Source organism: Notothenia coriiceps, unplaced genomic scaffold (genome assembly GCF_000735185.1).
Source record: "Notothenia coriiceps isolate Sejong01 unplaced genomic scaffold, NC01 NC01_scaffold00005496, whole genome shotgun sequence".
In the NCBI taxonomy this organism is placed as follows: Eukaryota; Metazoa; Chordata; class Actinopteri; order Perciformes; family Nototheniidae; genus Notothenia; species Notothenia coriiceps.
In genome coordinates, this window is record NW_011338197.1 from 18,321 (window position 1) to 37,012 (window position 18,692).

At 41.5% G+C, this 18,692-nt stretch overlaps 1 protein-coding gene across 1 annotated transcript in view; it reads right to left on the bottom strand.

Annotated features, from left to right (window-relative positions):
- The window catches only part of mrpl23 (mitochondrial ribosomal protein L23), a 20,832-nt gene extending 6,884 nt beyond the window's left edge, over positions 1-13,948 (bottom strand). Inside the window, exons 1-2 of the mRNA XM_010768273.1 lie at positions 13,867-13,948; positions 8,062-8,135 (exon numbers count right to left, since the gene is read on the bottom strand). Of these exons, the coding sequence (XP_010766575.1) occupies positions 8,062-8,135; positions 13,867-13,948 (156 nt within the window). The remainder of the gene's footprint in view (positions 1-8,061; positions 8,136-13,866) is intronic.
- Between the last annotated feature and the right edge of the window lie 4,744 nt (positions 13,949-18,692).

The window sequence follows — 18,692 nt, forward strand, 5'->3', positions numbered from 1 at the left end:
CACACACACACACACACACACACACACACACACACACACACACACACACACACACACACACGTCTGCCCGGTTGAACCTCTGTCCAGTCCTCCTAGAACAAACCATGCCAGGAACTGAAAAGTGAGACAGAGATGGACAGAGAGTAAGGAGAAGGGAGGGTGGAAGGGTGAGGAAAGTCAATACCAAGATAGATAAATCTGGACTTTCGTTGTTCACGTAGGAGAGACAGTCAATTCAGAATGATTTAATAGGAAAATGTGAGAGAATACTATGAGAAAGTCATTTAAAAATGAGGTGAAAAAGTCAAACTGTTCAGATGACTTGAGGAATTTAGCAAAATAACAGCTGAGAGAAAAAGAAAAGTGAAATAACTTCATTCTGTTAAAAGACAGATAAGTGGCAGTGAGAGTAGACCACTAACCAATAGCATCCTGCTGTGGGTTCATTAAGGGTCATGACCCAGACCCTCCCTCCAATTACAATGACATCTCCTCCACAGTTTGGCAACAGCCAAATTACTTGGTCTGCTCTGGCTTGCAGCAGCGTATGTTTGTGTGTGTCTGCATGTCACTCATATTAAATGGCCTATGGGACATAGGGGAGATAGAGAAACATCTTTCAACACACTTTGCAGACAATTGTTTTTGTGCATAGATGTATGTGTAAACATGGGGGAATGAATTGCTCTTCGAGTGATGCTTGATTCAGCAAGGATGCTAATAACCTCTTCATCGAAATTCAGGGGTTTACTCCAAAACCAGGAGGTGGTTAAAAAATCTGTTTCTCACATATGACTGTCGGCTTCTTTTATGCTTTAAATAAACTCTGTTTTGGTTTAAATTCAGATTTTGGCTGGAAACATAGTGAATTTAACATATATTTTGTTATCATGTTATGAATGCATGGACTCATATATCAATTTTAAGAAACGATGTGATGTGTAGTTATAGCCTTACACTGAAACTAAAGCACTTTGAGCTGCACCCAATGCATTAAAAGTGCTTTACAAAAAGCTTATTATCATTATTATTATTATTATTATTATAACACATCGGAACAGTCCCAAGCAGTGAGGCATTACAAAATTGTGATTGGCATTTTGTATTGGCCAATACCTTACCATGTTTGTGTTAGATTTGACATTGGCAGTCACAGAAATTCGGATTGGTTCATCAGTGAGGGTTTTAATACCCCAAGTATTTTCAGTCTACTGTACCTGATTTTGTTATGATGAATATTATTCTGTTGTATATGTGGTCAGTACTATGATAAAGTAAGTACGTGCTTTGTGGGACAAAGAGCAGGAGCAGTAGAGAGGCAGGTGGGCGAACACTGGCTCTGGTGTCGACTGAAAATACTTTAAAATCTTTAGCAGGGACCCTCTGACATACTAGTACAGGGCAGCCAGTGATACATACATAATAATAATAATAATAATAGATTTAATTTGTTAGCGCTTTTACAGGTGCTCAAAGACGCTTTACAGATAATAGTGAAGAGAAAAGAAAAGAGAAGAGAAGAAAGGATAAGCAAATACCTCTGCCCGGAGACAAACGGAGGGTGCGAGTAAGGAAAGTCTGTACGTGTGTGAATGTGTTTATGTTTGTGTGGGACTGTGTGTGTGTTGGACTGTGTGTGTGTGTGTGTGTGTGTGTGTGTGTGTGTGTGTGTGTGTGTGTGTGTGTGTGTGTGTGTGTGTGTGTGTGTGTGTGTGTGTGTGTGTGTGTGTGTGTGTGTGTGTGTGTGTGTGTGTGGTAGTTTTCATGTCTGGGCATGTCTGCTCAAAGCCTGCTACTGGAGACATTAGACCCTGGTAACAGAGCTCTCAGGAAAAGATCATCACCATCTAAATACACACCCAGCCACCCACAAAGATGTTAACATCCATCTGGGCTTCAACTGGACACTCCAAGAATAACAACAACAACAACAATAATAATAACAGTCATGAATAACACGACCAAATCTGTGCATATTAGCAATAATTACAAACAGTGAATCATATTGTTTTCAGCCATAGACCCTGACCACTGTACCTTAAAGTCAAATCACACCTAAACCTTGCCTGTCTGAACCCCCCACCCCCATACACACAAATAAACAGCTGTTCACTATCATTATCCTCTCCATCTATGTCATTCACCCCCCCAACCCCCACGAAGTACCCCATTTCTCTCTCGTCTACGCATGTAAACAACTGTCACACACCCTCCCCCCCAATTTCAAGCATCTTCTCAACCTACCCTGCCCCCTCTCAGCCCCAAACCCAACTATCTAGGCTAACAAACACATACACACGCACTCAAACACACACACAGTTAGACCATTGCACAAAAACACACACACTCACCCCTACATGAACATGCAACATAAACATCCAGGCATTGCCCCTGCCCCCTCCCTGACTCTGAAGAATGCGGGGACCAGCTGGTGGAGAAAATAAAAAATGAAGAAGCATACCAAAACAGGAAATGCATCAGCAGGGGCCTATCAGAGGGCTTTATCAGGTCAGTGGCAGCCCGCTGAGAACTTGGGTGGCGCCGCATGGTGATTGGCTGATCAAAGTGGCAGCTGTGTCATTACAGGTCAGGAGGTCAGGGGTAATCATGAAAGGTTACGAGCATGTGGACACGCACTGTGGTGTGTGTGTGTGTGTGTGTGTGTGTGTGTGTGTGTGTGTGTGTGTGTGTGTGTGTGTGTGGTGCTAGGCTATCTTTATACAGGGGGAACCTGGAGGAAATGTGGGAGGAAATGAGGGTGATGAGAGAAGATGCTGCAGAGAGAGATAAGGTAAGAATCAATCGAAAACCACAGAAGAAAAAAACTATGCTGGATATGTAGGATGAGAGAAAGAAACCTCCGGATTAAACTGTATTCATACAACTGAAGTGTGGTGTTGATTAGAGGTTACATTTCACTCAATTTCGGTACTGTTCTGCTTTCTAGACATTGGTCTTGATTGTATCTCTTTTTTTCTTTCTTTTTTATATATATCCAATAAGCATTTGCCCAAGCAATACATCTGCATCATAGTCCTGACATTAGAGCTTGCATCATCCAAACTCAATTGATCTGAGTCGAAAGTCTGAGAAAAAAAACAGACAGCTTCGACTGAAGCCATTCAAAAAAAGGTTTGCGTGTGATGTTCCAAACCGGATGGTGAAGACCCTGCTCTGGTCTCTATAATTCATGTTCTGTCCCTACTGAGCTCTAGTGAACATCTACACACACTCACACACGCATGCACACACACCATTTTTCTTGGGAGTGAATTTTCCAAATCAGGAGACACATAGGGAGATGGGGGGCCTTTCAGTGAAGCTTGATTGCCAGGAAAAAGCTTCACCTTTTATTAGGCTCACCACCAGCATATGTGCGCACACCCATATATATTGTCCACACGATAATTAGTGTATCATTCCATTCCTTCCTTCCGACTATTTAGACGCCTAGAATGCTGACAGATACATTACAGTGAAAGAAGGGCTTCATGACTCTTGATAAAATGAGAATCAAGTTTTTCTCACTGAGAACTGATTCTAGAATTTCTCTCCCATTTGAAGAAAGAAGACGTTGCATCTGTCATATCACAGGGCCTATATGAGCTCACTGGAGAGAGTACGCTACAGTTTGGGCAGTATCAGATTGGATATTTTCTGCTGGATGTTCTGGTAAAACTTGGCCTTGATAGCTTCATAACAATGGATTTTGTGGTAATATTTGAGGTGATTGAGTAGGTTTTTGACATTGGATGTTTTTGTTTGCTTTCTGCTTTGAAGAGAAATATGTTGATATGCTGCTACCAACATGTTAACATTGATACATAAAGGTAAATAATGATTTTAGAAAAATGCCATTTTTAGCTTTTGCTTCAAGAAACACCATTAATATGCCACATAGAGGTTAAACATCTCAGCAAATACAAACGATAGAGAGTTTTATAAATTGATTAAAGATTTGTGTAAGATCAGACATAGAAACCAACATGTAAGTGTACAAAATGTGACCATCTTTTGACAGAGGAATTCTCTGAATCCATGGTCTTCTTGTATGTGTGTGTTTTGTTTAAATATTCATATTCAGAGTAGTGAAGATGACCCGACATGCTATTTAATTTACGTATTGTACGACAAGGAATAACATAAGGAATGCCCTATGCTATGAAAAATGACTTGAGTCTCAGCACCTTGTTATTGTATTCTACTGAACAGCAGCTCAACATACAGAAGAAGCATTAACATGTAAGAATTAGAAGTGGAATGGATTGAAATAACAATGTTCATTTGATAAATCTGTGAGACAAACAGAAGAGAAAAAGGCACAGGGGGAGAAATGGCAGAAGTTAAAAATGTTAATTGGCGTGATAAGCAAGGGTGAGGCAGCAAAGGGAAGTGAAGGAAACAGAGCGGCAGACAGACAGACAAGGCTGGGTGAGGAAAGCCTGTGTTTGCGTGACAAGGTGGAAGGGAGGAAGGGGGAGGGAGGGAGAGCGGGAGACATCATGATCCAAATAGTTGAAAATAATAAAATTCCACACAGATAAGCAAGATTTCCCCGTTGGCCCAACCCCCTGAATCAGCACCTTCAGCTTCAGAGAGCCGGGGCTTCGCTCAGAGCAGAGAACATGAACACGGAAGGGGGGGTCATGGGGATCCTATCCTGTACCCCTCCCCACCTCCACCCCAGCCAGATAGGCATACAATCTAACACACAACCCAAGTGGGTCTATTGTTAAGCAGCTACGAGTCAATAACAGATAGGCGATAAGAGCGGCTAAAGAGAGAAGCTGTGCAGCAAAACGTTGCCATCTAGTGTCAGTCAAACAGAGGAGAGCCAGATTTGGCCACAGCTTCCCTCTCAATGCAGCTGTTCCCCCAACCCCCCCGCCCCTTCTTTTCAGCTGTGTCACAACTCCTCCATGTTTGCCACTCAGGCTCTCCCTCTGTTTGTTTGTCTCTCTCCCTCTCTCACTTCCCGCTCCCTTTCACTTCAAGTGATGCCTTCCCCGTGGATGGAGCGGGGGTGGAGAAAGCGACAGAAAGAAACACGGGAAATTAGCAATTTGAATGAAGCTACTACTTATTCTACAACTGTTGGTCCAACCCCGTTTGTTTTGTTTTGTGGTCGGCAGGTCGGGACGTTGCCATGGGGAACCGAGCCTTAGGACTGCTGCTACTGGTACAGCGTGCCTTCAGGGGCCGGGGCACTGGAGGAACATCTTGACACCTTATTTACTACTTTGCAAACTTGGCTTACAACCAACAATAACAAGCCTCTAGTGGCTAAAATGCCATATTTGTGTGAAACCGTCTGCTTTCACTGCGAGAAAATGTGTAACCCAAGCAAGAAAATACAACCAATTAAAATGTACGCATACATTTATATGGACTTCCAGACAAACACACTATTGAAAAAACACCGGACATAATATTAAATAACATTTAAAAAGATAAAGAGTTTAGGATATGTATAAATGGATCTAAGCAGTCCTTAGCACATGATCGTGACTACTATCAAAAATAATGACATCATTGGTTTATGTGTGACCACAACTAGCTGTTCACTAGATGAAGGTCGGCATCGTGACAACACCCTAGACCATCTGTGCAACTGCTCTCCATCTGCTGCAAAGTTTACCACTCATCATCTACTTTCACTGCTTTCGCCCTTACGCAGACTCTCCGCTGACTGTATGAAGTGAGCTTTTGTCTACTGATAAACTCTGTGGAATGGAGCTTGTGTGGGATTTGTGCTACCACACCCCACAAAAGCACGGACTGACGACGACGATGCTCACAGATTCCCAGCGAGGTGTATACAGACTGTCAAACAACGGTTCACGAGTGTTGATTATTCTGCTAAATGGTTGAAAGCATCCAGCAGGTGCCTGGACGTGCCATGCGGTGCTCAACACGCAGAAAACACAAACTGATGCTCCTCCCTTTGAAACTCATCTGAAAACGTCAGAGAAAATGTCTTAAATGCTTTTCTTCACACGGATAACATCAATCAAAAATGATGGGTGAGATTTACTCACCATCTAACAAGCTAAATTAGAAAAAGTTTAAAATGTTTCCAAATGTAATTCATGTCTTTTAAATTAAATGAAAATTCAACCACATTACTACTTGGAATAAAAAAAAAAAAAAGTATCAAAGATGTCTTAGAGAATCTTGTAATGTTAAAACCCAACATGTTGTTGGAAGGATCAACTCGCCAGCTGCAAACAATCTGCTGATTAGAGCTTGTAACTTGTATAGCATGCATTTGACATTTACAGCATAATGTGGCACTAAACTGGATCATTCAGAAAAGCTGACACTGGTCAGGCATCCCATTCATATATTCACAGCCTCACCCTCTGGGAGCTTTCAACATGCACTCTGAGCACTCAGCCTGCTCGAGTGCTGCAGCTGGCACCAGCCACCAGAGCTCTCTTGCAAACTAGCTGCCACTCCAAAGAGAGAACATAACCAACCCCCCCTCTGACCATAACCCACCACAGCCTTTTTATCTACACGCCATGCAGAGAGGAATTAATAATACATGTTTGACTGACAATAATCTTGCTGAATAATGACTCAAATCCTTTAAAAATGACTTTAATTTCAAAGGTTGATTGTTTTATTTTTTCTTTGGTTTACAAAATGTTCAAATGGAAATGGTGGCATGGCGCACTTTAGCTGTGAAATGTGCCAAGATCATTTGAATTCGGGTAAACCACAAGGTATGACATGCATTATGAAGATGCAAAAAAGCCTTTTTCTAACAGATTTTCTACAAAAATGCAACAGGATTTCATGATAATGAAAGTAATGTAACTGTCTTTGTAAACAGTAGAGTGTTCCTAAAAACCTGAGGAAAATGTTATTACTCAAAAGGCAATGTGAGTCAGAAAATCGAATTACTCCTACTGTACGTGAAGTAATGTCTGTAACGGAGGTAAAAAAAGTGCAATGCACAATTAGGTATTCCAACAGCAGCCTTTACAGCATTAAATGAATGGAACCGTATGAGGTGACTGCGAAAATGGGCTAAGCTGTCGGACTCTATACACACACCAGTGCCATTGATGTGCAGCCAGACCTAAAAGCAGTCTGATAGACTCAAGATTTTCATTTTGTACTGCTGTTTTTGTCACCCAACCACCACTACCCTATCCCACACTCACACACACATCCTCTTCTCCTCCCCCTGATGACTTTGCCCCGGCTCTGGACCTCCCTGCTCTGGCATGACTCCATCATGCCCTTAGTCGCCTCCCCTGTGTGAGCCCCTCACACACACAGTGCACATTTCATACATGCAGACGCTATCTCTCTCCCTGTTACTGGGGTCCCCCCTAAGCCTGAGGAAAATGGCCGTCACGGAACCCCGCTAACGGGAGGCCTCCCCTCAACCACAAACCAAGACTAAGGAATGAGAGAGAGAGAGAGAGAGGGAGCAAACATAGTACTGCTGCAATGTTAGCGGATGGAGGGAGCAGGGGGAGAGAATGGGGAGAGGGAAGGATGAGGGGAGAATGGGGGGACCGTGGTGTGAGCATCGACCCACAGAACACTCTCCCACATGTGGAGTCAATTAGGAACAATCTTGTTTTCTACCCACCACTGCAAAAGAAAGGAGGGTTTTCTGGGGCTGTGTGTGTGTGCGCGCTTGTGTAAATGTGTGTGTGCGTACACAAGAGAGGGAGAGTGGGGTAGGAAAAGAAGTTGAGAGCATGTTTTTTCCAAAAACCGGCCAGAGAAATAGGCCGGATATTCGGTTTTATATCAAGCCATTTTAAGCACAAAGAGCCAGCATCTGCCCGCTGTTCCCCGTCAAATGAGCATGACTTCAGAAAACCGCGACGTTCAGGAAACCGCAACGTGATTGGGACTATAGAGCGAATGACACTCACGGAAAAACATAATTCCGTATGGGGTTGTGCATGCATGAATGACACACACATGTCAGAGATGTGTGTGTGTGTGTGTGTGTGTGTGTGTGTGTGTGTGTGTGTGTGTGTGTGTGTGTGTGTGTGTGTGTGTGTGTGTGTGTGTGTGTGTGTGTGTTCTCACCAGCTGAACGTAGGCTACTTTGTAGTCAGGCTGCTTGATCTTCTGGTTTCGATGATTCCTCTTCTTGTTGGAGCCTGATAAAACGAAGAACAGCCGTTATTGTACTTGTTGGTAAACAGGCATGACTAAGTGTGAGAGTGTGGTTGTGAGAAAGCAGACCGTGCGACATAGTGAGGGTGGTGACATTTATGAACATGGTGAGAGTAAAGTTTCGCAACATAACGATATGCCGTTGAGACCATGGAAGTGTTTCATCTTGGAGAAACTTTGCAATGCGGCCTATAATGAGGTAACTTGTCCTAAAGGGTCTTGGTGGACAATGTAGCAAAAAGATGAGCATGATTTTTGCTATAATGTATTGAGTATGTTAATTGAAGAGGTATTCCATTCACTGGAAGAGACAATGCATTTGTGTAACAATATGAACTCTAATGTAATGATAATCATTATCAGAGCCACAACAATTAGTGGATTTCTAAATGAAATGGCAAACATTTCTGAATACATTTTTTCAAGCAAAAATGCAAAACATTTAATCATTCCAACATTACAAATCTAGATTTGTAGATATTTAGTCTTTGTCCTAAAATTGGGTTTTTGATTGTTGATTAAACACTTGTCATTTAATGGAATCACCTCGGATTTCAAGTCATAATAATGGACATTTGTCATTTATTTTTTGTAATATTAAGACCAAATGTATAATGTCGAGGGATAACGATGAATTAGAATGAAAATCAGAATGATTAATAGTAAAGGATTGTGGGATTTCATTCCGCACCTAGGTGAAAGTTAGCAAAATTACCAAGGCACTCCTTATATTAACCTGTAAAGCAATTTTATATTTCATCCTTTATCTGAATAACAAATATTATACCATATTTTTTTCCCAAGGAATAATCTGTGTGTATGTGAAGTAAAGCAGAGCTTTAACGTGTTGACATTTGAGGTCAGATTAACCTCTTCCCCATCTGAAGATGATGAGAACATCAACCTCTCTGCTGTCGGACCTCTCTAAGCCTGGAGGACAGGGGACTCTGGGAGCTGCTCAGTGCGTGTGCAGTCTGGCTTCCAATAAATACATTAAAATGATATTAATTTACCGGCACTTTACAATGTTATCTCAATCTTTACGCTAGGACAAAAACACTACTATGAATTGCGGATAATAACCACAGCATCATGTTTCATCTCGGCCTTAAACTCTAATCTCAATGAGACCCTGGTGGTCAAGTCAACAGGCCCTCTGAGTAACTGCCATTGCCGTGGGAACGGTTTATGACATGAAAAACAAGGGAAACATTCCGCTGTAATGAGTCACTTGTGTGTGTCTGTATGTCTATGTGTGTATGTGTGTCTGTATGTCTATGTGTGTATGTGTGTCTGTATGTCTATGTGTGTATGTGTATGTGTATGTGTATGTGTATGTGTATGTGTATATGTATGTGTATATGTGTGTGTGTGTGTGTGTGTGTGTGTGTGTGTGTGTGTGTGTGTGTGTGTGTGCGTTGTATGTGTGTGTGTGTGTGCGTTGTATGTGCAGCTAGTAATCACTAGCCAGGCAGCCTACTGCTAAGGGAAAGCCCTGAGCAGGGTTTTAAAACACCCCCACACGCCCCCCTGGCTAACTGGAGGCCCCTGTGTGGGTGTGAGACAGAGGTAACGAAGAGTGTTTGCCTCTGTGTGTGTATGTATTAGTGTGTGTGTTTGTGTATGTGTCTTTGTGTGATTGCTGAGGAAATCCACAGGGAAATGCTAGAACCTTTGAAAGATAAAAGGTAAGACACTGACCTGTCCCTGATGAACATAAAACACACACACACAAGACACACACCTTGAAAAAGGAACAAAGTGTTTCTCTTAATTCTCGTAGCCCTTTCCTAACACATACGGACACACAGACAGAGCTTTCATGCAACACTCGCAAACGTAAGCACAATTTCTCCCACTTTGAGATTGCGGTTTGGCAGCCAGCTATCACGTTACAAATCCCAGGCCAGAGGGGTAACCATGGCAACTCGTTCCAAAATACCCTTGCCGCCCATGGAGGAAAGAAAGGGTCGTTTGCGCCCCTTGCTTTCCTCAGCCTCTTGCCGTCTTTACGCTGCCAATGGAGTGGAACCCCTGACGCAGACAGGGATACCTTCTCTGACGCACCTTGGGATCAACGGGGGCCCTGAGCCGCCCTTTCTTCTCCGTCCCCCCACAGTTCACTGCTTTCCTTCCACCCACCCTCCCGAGGGGCTTTCCTTTTCCTCTAGCTTTTAATGACAGAACCCTAATAAACAGCGTTAATGGGTCCTCCAAAATGTAGGCTAGGCTAAGCTAGACGCCTCTCCCCTCTTCTCCTTCCTAGGCTCTCCTCCAGAGGTAGAGGGGGCTCCTCGTGGCCGGCATGGAGAGAGCGCGTGCCTCCTCTTTTCAGCACATCCATCAGTGTCTCTCCAACTTCAAGCCGCCCCTATGTCCTCTACTTATGTTGTTCCATGAACTCGCAAATTCCTTGACTTTTAGGGAGCCCCCAAATCAGTCCATGCTAACTCAGTTACCTCCCCTAATAAAAAGTCAAGAGGATTATTTAGTCAATGATATAACACTGTAGGCTTAGATCATCCTTGACAAGGGGCAGAGGGTTGGGATGACTGCGGAGAAGATGGGGCACTTAGGGTCCCGAAGCTGCAAGTTTGTAAGTGAATAGTATGTGTTTGTGCGGAGGGAGCGTGGGGTGTCCTGGGACAGCTGGAGGCTGGAATGCTGCAGCAGCAGATTGTCAGATAAGCAGCTGTGTGTGTTAGGGGGAAAGGAGAGCCAGGCACGCTAACCACTACCGCAACTAGCCGCTGGAAAACACTCCCGCTGCTGCATGTCAACGGGAAAATGCCTACATCGCGATCTGGAACTGCTAATCCCGGATAACCACCAGCTTGTCTCTCAAAGACAGAATTAATAAGACTTTATGCTTTCCAAGAAAGAATTACATTTCTGTGAATCCGACAATCCAACATTTCATTAACAAACTTGTCGACTGACACAACAATGGGATGGACATAACCGCAATGATCACAGAGAAAATAACCCAGTGTAAGAAAAAGTTTTTTAGAGAGTACTTGTCCATGGACAAGTGAGTTTGGCAATGTACATGTCCGAATACATTTTTCACTTGTCCGGGCCACTGGAATCTTCTTCTTCGCAGGCCCATCGTATTTGACATTTTCCCATGGTTTTACGACACCGCTAACGTAAGTGAGCGGTAAGATTTTACTGCATCACACATAGGGTTGGGCTCTTATTATACATCAATGGTTGGGTATCGTTTGGATTTTAACGATTCCGGTTATGCTTTTCGATTCCGGTTCTTGATTCCGGTTCTTTGAGAGGGTAAAAATAAGTCCCATGCCAATTTCACTGGGAGAAAAATATATTTATGAAAACATTAAGTCAAATCTGTATTCCTATTTACGAATCACTTCATACAGTTTCATTTTGTTACGGTTATTGAATAAAATGATATAAAAATAATCTCTGCATTGTTTAGTTAGTCCTAAATGGTGCAGTTTGAGAATGTACAATTGGCCCAGTCTCCTCTGATGTTACACTGCAACCTGCCTGTGAGACAGAGTCCAACCACACAGTCTTTCCAATACATGTCCTGCAACACATATGCTACAGCTGCCCAGCTGCTCACTATTTGTAAAAGGAAATAAATAGTATTTTCATTTCAATAAATGTACTTTCTATACCCAGCTTGATAAACAATACTGACATCCCTGTGCTCCTCTGAGTCTGGGGGTCCGGGATGTGAGGACAGCGCGAGGACACAGACAGACAGACAGACAGGCTGGTTCACTTCATAAAGCAAATAGCGGTCAATATTAAATACATAGGAACTAAATCACTTAATAACCTTTATTACTTGTTAGAGAAAGAACATAAGAAAGTTTGCGGATCCGCTGTGTGTGTGTAGAGAGAGAGAGAGAGAGAGAGAGAGAGAGAGAGAGAGAGAGAGAGAGAGAGAGAGAGTAGTAGTACGTAGTAGTAGTAGTAGTACGTAGTACGTACGTAACGTACGTACGTAGTACGTAGTAGTAGTGTAGTGTGTGTGTGTGTAGTGTGTGTGTGTGTGTGTGTGTGTGTGTGTGTGTCGTGTGTGTGTAGTGTGTGTGTGTGTGTAGTGTCGTGTGTGTGTCGTCTAGTGTGTAGAGTAGAGAGAGAGAGAGAGAGAGAGAGAGAGAGAGAGAGAGAGAGAGAGAGAGAGAGGCTGAGCTGCACCGATCAGCTGATCCGGAGCATGGAGAGAGAGCTGCGGTCCGCAGGGACAATTTGCAAATGTGTTCTGCCTTTTTTGTAAGCTGAATTTATCAATAATTTGTCAATAAATATGGGCGAAATCAATGGAAATATGTACTTGTCCGATATTGTAAATAACACGCCCTGGACGATCGGACATGTGCTTTTTCGCACACTGTAACCATAATATTATTTATATATTTTCATCTGAACAAAAGAAATATCATGAAGCTTAAATGTTTTCCACAAGATTTACAAACTAATAACTAAATTGTTCAAAAGAGTCAAGTCGTGCAATTTTGACTTTTTTTTTTTTTTCTGTGAACATTTTGTATCTGGAATCCATGGTAACATGAATTGTAGCTACTTCACAAAGCCATCTTATTGCATGAATCTGAGGTCACTTATTTTTAACAAGTCATCAAATTACCTTTTAAAATACTTTACAGCGAAGAGGCAGAGTTTGACAAACAGTGAAAAACTAAGATGGCGGGTGTGTGTGTGTGTGTGTGCGCGTGTGCGCGTGCGCGTGCGTGCGTGCGTGAGTGCGTGTGTGTTTGTGCATGTGTACCATTTGTTCAGTTACTCACAGCAGCTGCAGTAAAACTTTAGGATTTAAATTCAGATGAAATGTTTGTGGCTTGGTATTGCATTCCGTAAATCAAGTGTTTTCATCACCGCCTTAACACTCTCTCCGAACAGTTGGAAGAACTCCATGTCTTTACATAGATGTACAGTCATGCTTTGTGTTATGTTCTTCAATTGCTAGCTTTTTGCGTCATAATGTTAGTGCCTGTGGCTATAAAGTCTGTATTGTGGGTTTTTTTCTCCTCGTACTCAGTCCACTTACAGTAAATAAAATGAGTTTCATACTGGAAACAATAATAAAGCTAAATCCATAACATACCACAGACCTATACTGGGCCCGAGAGAAACAAATCTGTAATGCTGCATACAATTGCTCTTACAGGAATAATATGGTATTGAATTGTGGGAATTGAACTAACTTAAAATGTCCTTATAATTTCTGTGTGTGTGTGTCGATATTTTAGAGAAAACTGTCTACAATTATCTGGAAATGTGCCTTGGTAACTGTCACTCATGAATATATTATCTTAATGTTATCTGAGCTTGAAGTTATGAACGTCATCTGAAACCAACCTGGGGACAGTCAAAGCCAATTTGGAAAGACGCAAGGATAATCAGACCCGACCCAGAATGCATTTGACCCGGACAGACCCAAACAGAAAGAAACACCAAACCTAGCAGCAGCATGAAGCTCCCACAGCTATGGAGCAGTCGCTGTCCAAAAAAGGAGCAATACGTAATCTATCCTGCAAACCAACTCATTTCGAAAAATAAATAGATATTCTCCTGTGATAATGACGCAAGAGCAAGTCAACTTCAATCCATTCTATCAGTTAGTTTATGAGAAATACAAATATCTCATGAGGTAATGTCAATAACTCCAAGTTGTGTAAATAATACAGCTCCTTGAATGTATTTGAACACACTTACCAAACTGTATCCTGGTGCGAACTGCTCCAACAGGGACATTATAGATGTTCTCCAGGTAGTTCTTTATGTCACACTTGGTCATTCTGTCGCAAAGGGAAAGAAAAGAGGAAAATGGGGAGAAAGGGGGGAGAACAGGGTGTTAAACAAGGCTTTCAGCATCAGAGATTACAGTCAAGCACTTGCAGGGTTACATGCAATCAGTGTCCATCATATAACATTAAGTTCACTTAATTGACACAGACAAAAAAAAATGATACAGCTTATTTCCACACTGCATTCCCATAAACTCTGCTGTTATCTTACCTACTGTAACTGACAGGACACTCATCTAAACCCATATTCAGCTTTTATACCCTGGCCCATAAAGTGGAGAGAAGAGAAATGTGAGTGTCAGTGTTCATCCAATTAGATGTCTGCATGTATTGATCGCGCCCGGTGAAACCCTACACAGGAAGCGAGCCTGGCACCAACTGATCCGGTGGGCCAGCTCAGCTGAAGATAGCCCACTTGGCAGCATTTGGAACGGAATGCTCCGACCAGAGGAAGAAAGGCTTTTAACTGCTAATCAATCTAGCCAATCGGATTAGCCTGGTAGAGAGCACTTCCCAAATGCGTCTGACAAAGTGCTTAATAGCGACGCTGTGGTCTGACATGAGTGCCTCAGATATGGCATATTCTATCACCTCATATGTTTTTCTGATAGCACCGGATAATATAATATTCCCTATTTTCAGAGAAAACAACACAATACCTTGAGCTGCTGTTACAATATTAGGCAAACAATTGCATGAGAAAATCCCATCTGTGAACACAAAGACTCTTTGTAAATAAGAATGATGTAATATATGTTTCCATGCAGAGCAAACAAATGCCTTTTCCTCTATAATACGCTACATTTTGACAAAGCTAGCAGTGAAGTAGAATAGATTCCTTCAATGTGACATGCTCAATTGTGTTTATCAAGAAAGGTAAGCCTGTTTACGATACTTCAGTAACCATTTCCACATTTGGATCAATCTTTACCGAATTAGGATGGTTTGATGGGCTGACTCTTGAGTATTATGATTTTCTATCAAACACCAAATTCAGGAAGCTAACTTAGTTACACTACCTGAGTTCTCGCTCTCAGACCCAGTACTGGTCCATGAGCACTGGGATTGTTAGGGTGAAAGAGTTGCTGCATCAGTATGCAAAGAAAGATGTAAACGTTTTAAGGCCCTTTGAAGCCAATGGTCCCCCCTTTACCCAGCCGAGAGGAGAGACATTTGTTTCTCATGTGACATGCATCTTTCTGCTCCATTTCCACCCACCTCCCCCATAACCCCAATCTCACAGTGTGTGTTCTGGAGGGCAGTGAAGCGTAGCGGCCTGACCGGGGGTACTTGAGATCAAGAGACGCAGAAAGAGAGAGTGATAGTGTTGAGAGACCGGTTTTCCTAGAAAGCAGGGGAGGGGAGCTGGAAATAAGGAAAGTGGCTCGGGGACTGCAAGGTCTCGTCCGGATCATTTAGCAGACGGACACTGATCCTGATTAATGGCGAATCTAAATCCTTCTGCCTTTACCACTCAAATGATCCAGTCACCACAAATATAGAGGGGCATAAGACATCGCACAAGCATGGTCATATCTGATACTCTGCACTAATGTTTATTTTGTCCGCTATGTTGTTTGTTTTAGTCTTAGTTTAGGTCCTGTATCTAATGTATGTATATATACACAGTATGATTATATATTTATTCTTTTTGTCAAGTTTTAGTTAACCTAAGGTAATTCAGTGTTATAAAACTATTTTAGTATAGTCAATGAAAATTGCTGACATTTTAGTCATCAGATTATAATAAACATTTTACTCAATCTAGTCTAGCCAAAATATAACCTTGATTCTTCCTCCCTAGCCATGTTGTTGTTGTTGATATTGTTTACTTTAACTTGGTTTCTGCAATTCTCCTCACTGTGCTGTTTATTCTGCTGGTCGTAGTCCTGATAGAACTGCTGCATTGAAGAAAGAAATATTATATTTAGTCTCCTGTTATTTGTGATGGAAAATTAAAAATCATTATGGTGATGTTTTTATTTTTAAACTACACTTAAATATGTCTATTTGTTGTCAAGCACTGTTGGTGCTTGTCTCGTTACAGTCTTTAAAAAGGTTATGGCGAACTTGTATACAAATATATTTAAATGATATATCTGAGTATATATATATTTAGGTGACACAAAGATAAAACAATGAGAAAAATGAAAACCAATAACTCACATAAAATTAATGATATACATCATTATGTATCTTTATCAGTAATCAATACCAGTAGTGATCTAAATAGAAAATGTACCACAAAAAATACTAGACACTGGATTTACAGGGGTTACAGTAGAAAGCTGTTTTTCTCTGACCTGAGTCAATACATGACATTTCAGCACAACTGGAATCAAGTCTGAGAGGAAGCCTTGGGCTGAAAGCTGAGGAGAAAATGTCAAGTTAAGTGTACATAAACAAGGCTAAACTTAGACAAAGGCGTGGTGTCTTCCATGGTGATGCAGGCAGCATCTGATCATCATCCCAGTATAAACACCCATCTGACTCCACAAGCTAACCTTTCACACCTCTGTCTCGCAGGAAGAATGAAAACCTGCCTCCAGCAACTGGCAGGGCGAAAGGCATCGTTCCTCAGCAACTGGTATATATTTATACGCAAACACACATGCTACAAAGATTCCTCGCCCAAGATGATGAAAGAACTCCAAACACAAAACCTAGAAAGGCTTCAGATGACGCAGACGATGGATTAGGCTCAATTATGGTCCGTTGTTGCTGAGCAGGTTTAAAACAGGCACACTGGCACTATTGTTAGAAAACAATTAAAACAGTTATACAGTTCTGAAGTGTAGATGTGAGATGAAAGGCATTCATCTGATATCCAGTAGTGCTAACACAAACCGGTTTCTAAAGGGACGCAGACATGGATTAAAAGTAATGCCATTGTTTCACCTTGCTGTGACATGGGTCTAGAACAGAGGTGTCCAAACTACGGCCCGGGGGCCAACCTGCGGCCAATGGTCAATTTTGTATTGGCCTGCAGCAAATTCCAAAGTATAAGGGCCAATGGCTCACACATTACAAAGTGCTTCTCTTATATTGTATTTCTTAAATATTTATGTGAAAATATATTACAGTATTTATAATAAGCCCCATTTTCAAATAAATGTAGTCAAATCAAGTTGAAAACCTTTTTCTAACTATGGTAGTTGATAAAAAAAAGAAGAAGCCAAATAACTTATTTGTATAACAAGCTGGAAGTACACCCTTCCTATTTCCCCTCATTATAAGCAATCTGAGGATTCTGTTTTATGGGATAAGCCGCCAACACTTTTTGTAATGAAATAAATGAAACCCTATGGACAGCTGCAATGTAGGCTGTTTTTTTTCTTAAAGCATATTCAATTATCAAACAAAATTGACCTACATTTGATTGATTTTGCTCACCTCAGTGAAAAATGTTTGGACACCCCTGGTCTAGAACGCACACCTCTATCAGCTTCCCTCTAATGTAATCCTTCCTCTGCAAATGAATCCTTACTGTATGCTCCGGGATATTTCCTATTCACAGTTTGGACTAACTCACACTAAGCCCAGGAGATGGGGAGTATCAGTTCCAGTAGTTTAAGGCAACCATTTACACCTGTGCCCCGAAAGCATATGAGAAAAGTAGGTGAAAGGGCACATTTGGAAAAGTGCGGGACAGGACAGAGGCAGCTTTGACAGTCTTTGACAATGAGGATAGTTAATGTATTCTAAAAGCTCAGAGACTACTGCTTGCCCCTTGTCTATTAATGTGTTGGTGCTAAAAGAACATCTGCCAGGTGAAAGGGTGGTGCCTCTTTTGTACATAAAGGATACCCTATACAGCTACCCACTCTCAATTATCTTCAACCACAACCAATACACAATATTGACTGAAGACTCACTGTGCAACCCTATGTTTGACAAGGAGATTAAACAATTCTTGAATTTATCGAAAAATATCGTCTTTTCAAGGAATAAACTGTTTCTGCAGAGAGAAATATAATGATAAACTATACTATAAACTTGCATATAAAGTATGTCCCTCTATTGTTCATGTATTTCAGCTATGTGTCCAAAGATGTACTCAGGCAAAGTATAAAGTAGAGGGCACAGCTTTCAAAAGGATGGATGAGTTAATGGAGAAATCAAGGCGTCTACATCTTATATATATATATATGCAGACGACTCAGCAATATTTTTGGCAGCCTCTCAAAGTCATTGGTCATGCTTTACAAAGGGAACAACATTGGGTGTTGGAATTGATTGTGAACAACAAAATAATAAAAAATAACAGTTGTAACTGGAAGTGTATATTGACACTGTCATCAATGTTGCTACTGAGACTTAAAATGTACAAATCTAAATTGTGAATTAATGTTGAAAAATATTTTTTAAAGTATAGGGTCCATCAATCTGACCTTTTTAAGAAAGTGTAAAAACGTAATGCTTAAAGTGGACATATCATGCTATATTTGAATAATATAGTGTAGGACCATACCTATATAAGGCATATTTATACTTTTTATTTTTCAAAATACCAAACAGATCATGCATTTTAGCCATTCCTCATTTCGCTCAATTTAACACTGTCTTTGCATGGGCTGATTCTGTGAGAACAGCACCATCTACAGGCCTGGCATATGTACTACAGCGTCTCCAGCGCTTTCGAACAGCAATGTCCGTGGCTGTCTCCTCCTGATTGGTGGAGTTGGCCCAATAGCCGTAGCGCCACTTCTGTGACGTCATAGAAGTGTTCAAATC